The sequence below is a fragment of the Bidens hawaiensis genome, unplaced genomic scaffold, assembly GCF_021521415.1.
Source record: "Bidens hawaiensis isolate Kalapana, Puna unplaced genomic scaffold, B.hawaiensis_p1.1 tig00018400_1, whole genome shotgun sequence".
Classification (NCBI taxonomy): Eukaryota; Viridiplantae; Streptophyta; class Magnoliopsida; order Asterales; family Asteraceae; genus Bidens; species Bidens hawaiensis.
In genome coordinates, this window is record NW_027492773.1 from 97,707 (window position 1) to 100,505 (window position 2,799).

The window sequence follows — 2,799 nt, forward strand, 5'->3', positions numbered from 1 at the left end:
ACAAAGTTTTTTAAGGCTATGACTTTAATTATTTATGTAATGACTTTCGAGATTTATTTAAATTCAGGACCGTCTCCAAGAATTTAAATACCTAGGGCAAACATTAAAAAAAAGGCCCGTAGGCCCTAACGAGTAAAGAAATATATAAGATATTTTTTTTAAACGGCATTATCGTTATAACAATAAAAATAGCAAAATGTCTAACCAATGATTCGTTAATTACTACGCAAAAATATAGTAATAAACTCAAATACAATATTGGCTAACGTCTAACCAATGATTCGTGAAGCTCTCCTAGCATTCTTGACAACAAATTGTTTAATCACCTCTTCATAGTTTATACTATCTAAGATTTCGCTCTCGATGGCTATCATCGCCAATCTATTAAGTCTTTCTTGGGACATTGTAGACCATAAATAAGATTTTAATAACTTCAACTTTGAAAAACTTCTTTCTGCAGATGCCAAAGTGATTAGAATAGTTAACAATATTCTATATGCAATCCTTGCATTTGGGAAATTTTCTTGGGACTCGTTCAAATGCTTCAAAACTTCAATAGGGCTACTAAAGTCCATGGAATATAATGTGTCTAATGAGCTTAACTCCATATAAAGCTCCTCGGCATCAATATCCGATCTTCCTTCAAACTTAAGTGCACTTTCAAGAAAATTACAAGATAACTTAAGATCTTCATCTTCAATTCCCCTCAAGTTTTGTGGAAACAAAAATCCAAATAATTTCTCATAATTTTTGAATTGATCAAATCTTGTCTCAAGAGAAGTAATAGCTTGATCAATAATATATAAAAAATAATTTACTCTAAAACTCTCTTGAGGAGTAAATGAAGCTTCTTGGTTGTTTGAACACTCATCACTTTGTTTTTTCCTTTTAATTACACGTTTTTGTGCAAATATCGGGTCAATACCCATTTCGAAAGCAATCTTCTCAGCTTCATCAATCGCTTTTGAAAAACCATTTTCTCTAAAATCCTTGAAAAAGTAAATCAATCTCTTTATTTATTTAATAGCAATCTCTAGGTGCATATCTTTCGATTGTAACATTTTACTCACTATATTCACCTTGTCTAACACTTCATACCAGATGACAATTGATACCAAAAAGTCAAAACCAATATTTTCTGCTATTGTAGTTGCTTCATCTGCAATTGCAAGATCACCATCTTTTTCTCCAACTTCAAGTAAAGCCTCTCGTACATCAGCAAGTTTCAATTTAATAGCTTTAACACTTTCAACACGACTTTCCCAACGCGTTTGAGACAAAGACTTAAGACTCCAAGATTTAACATTATCTTTCAAAATTTGCCACCGATTATTAGAATTTGCAAAGATAGTATACATACGTTGGATCTTTCCAAAAAAACTCGTTCCTTTAATAGAAATGGTAGCCATATCATATAATGTAAGGTTAAGAGAATGACAACCACAAGGAGTGTAAAATGCTCTAGGATTCTCGTTTAAAATCTCGTTTGCACTCCTTGGTGTTTTCCTTTCATGTTTGCTCCATTGTCATAACCTTGACCACGCATATCATCCAGTTCTAAACCAAGAGACTTTAACTCCTCAATCGTAATATCAAATAATCCTTTCCCTGTCGTATCCTTAACATCCAAAAACCCTAAAAAGGACTCCTCGACAGTAACATAATTAGAAGAGAACTTTAAATACCTCACAATTATAGTCATTTGTTCCTGGTGAATTGAATCTGGAGTACAATCTAGTATGATTGAATAATACTTTGCTTCCTTTATCTGTTTTGTGATTTCTTTTTTAATTTCTTGAGCTATCATAAAAATTAACTCGTTTTGGATGTTGTGTCCCAGATAATGAACATGAACCTCATCATTTATGATCTGCCGGACATGCTCTTTTATAACCGGATCAAATTCTTCCAACATTTCAACAAGACCCAAGAAATTTCCATTACCTGTTAGATACAAATTCAAATAAGAAGTACAATTAGTTACAATTTGGTTGAAGTAAAAAAAAACAATTTAACTTTATCTTTTTGATATAACTTTTCTTTTGTTCCACGAAATGCTAAATTATTTTTAGCAAGAAACTTGACTAATGCAACGTTCTTAAAAGGACTTGCATCCAGTAGTCTCTTTCTTTCTTGAACTGCTCATACTGAATTTTATCAATTGTTTCATTCAACTTTAATCTTTTACGCATATCAAACCAACTATTCATATTTGTGAGATGATCCAAGGAAACTTCAAGGTTTTTGACACTAGTGGAAGCATGGTTCCAATTATTATAACCTTCTCCATCCAAAATTACCATTCGGGAGCCCTTTTCTAACACTTTACAACAGAAACAAAATATCTTGTCTACCTCTATCGAATATACTAGCCATGGACGATCACGATTTCTTCAAATTTGATAAAGTTCTTGTATATAAAGCTGATGAAAATCGTCTTTTATGCTTATCATACGGACCATTTACTATATTATTATCTCTTTTAGGACCTTTCTCAACCAAAAGTTTAATCTCGTCAGAATTAAGTCCTTCCCACCTTCTTGGATCAAATATATCAACATGATTATGCTTGACATGCTCTTCGTTTATATTAGCCTCAACATGGTCTTCCTCTTCCGGCTCTTCATGTACTACTTCTACATGATTTTATTCATTAGCATGTTCTTTCTCTTCAACCTCTTTCTCTTCAATAGGCTTTTCAACTGTCGGTTTTTTTATAAATTTATGCATAGCACCGACTTGAGACTTTTTTATTGCATCATCTAGTTTTCTTTTTTTACGTTTTTGAGCACCGAAGAG

General features: G+C 32.3%; 2 protein-coding genes across 2 annotated transcripts; both read right to left on the reverse strand.

The window, feature by feature from the left end:
- Positions 1-269: 269 nt before the first annotated feature.
- On the reverse strand, positions 270-1,409 carry LOC143555849 (uncharacterized). Its single transcript, XM_077045329.1, has 2 exons — positions 1,080-1,409; positions 270-989 (listed from the first exon to the last, which is right to left on the reverse strand). The coding sequence occupies exons 1-2, from the start codon at positions 1,407-1,409 to the stop codon at positions 270-272; spliced, it is 1,050 nt and encodes a 349-aa protein (XP_076901444.1).
- Positions 1,410-1,474: 65 nt separating this feature from the next.
- Positions 1,475-2,376, reverse strand: LOC143555850 (uncharacterized). Its single transcript, XM_077045330.1, has 2 exons — positions 2,355-2,376; positions 1,475-1,944 (listed from the first exon to the last, which is right to left on the reverse strand). Exons 1-2 carry the CDS (start codon positions 2,374-2,376, stop codon positions 1,475-1,477), a joined length of 492 nt encoding a protein of 163 aa, XP_076901445.1.
- Between the last annotated feature and the right edge of the window lie 423 nt (positions 2,377-2,799).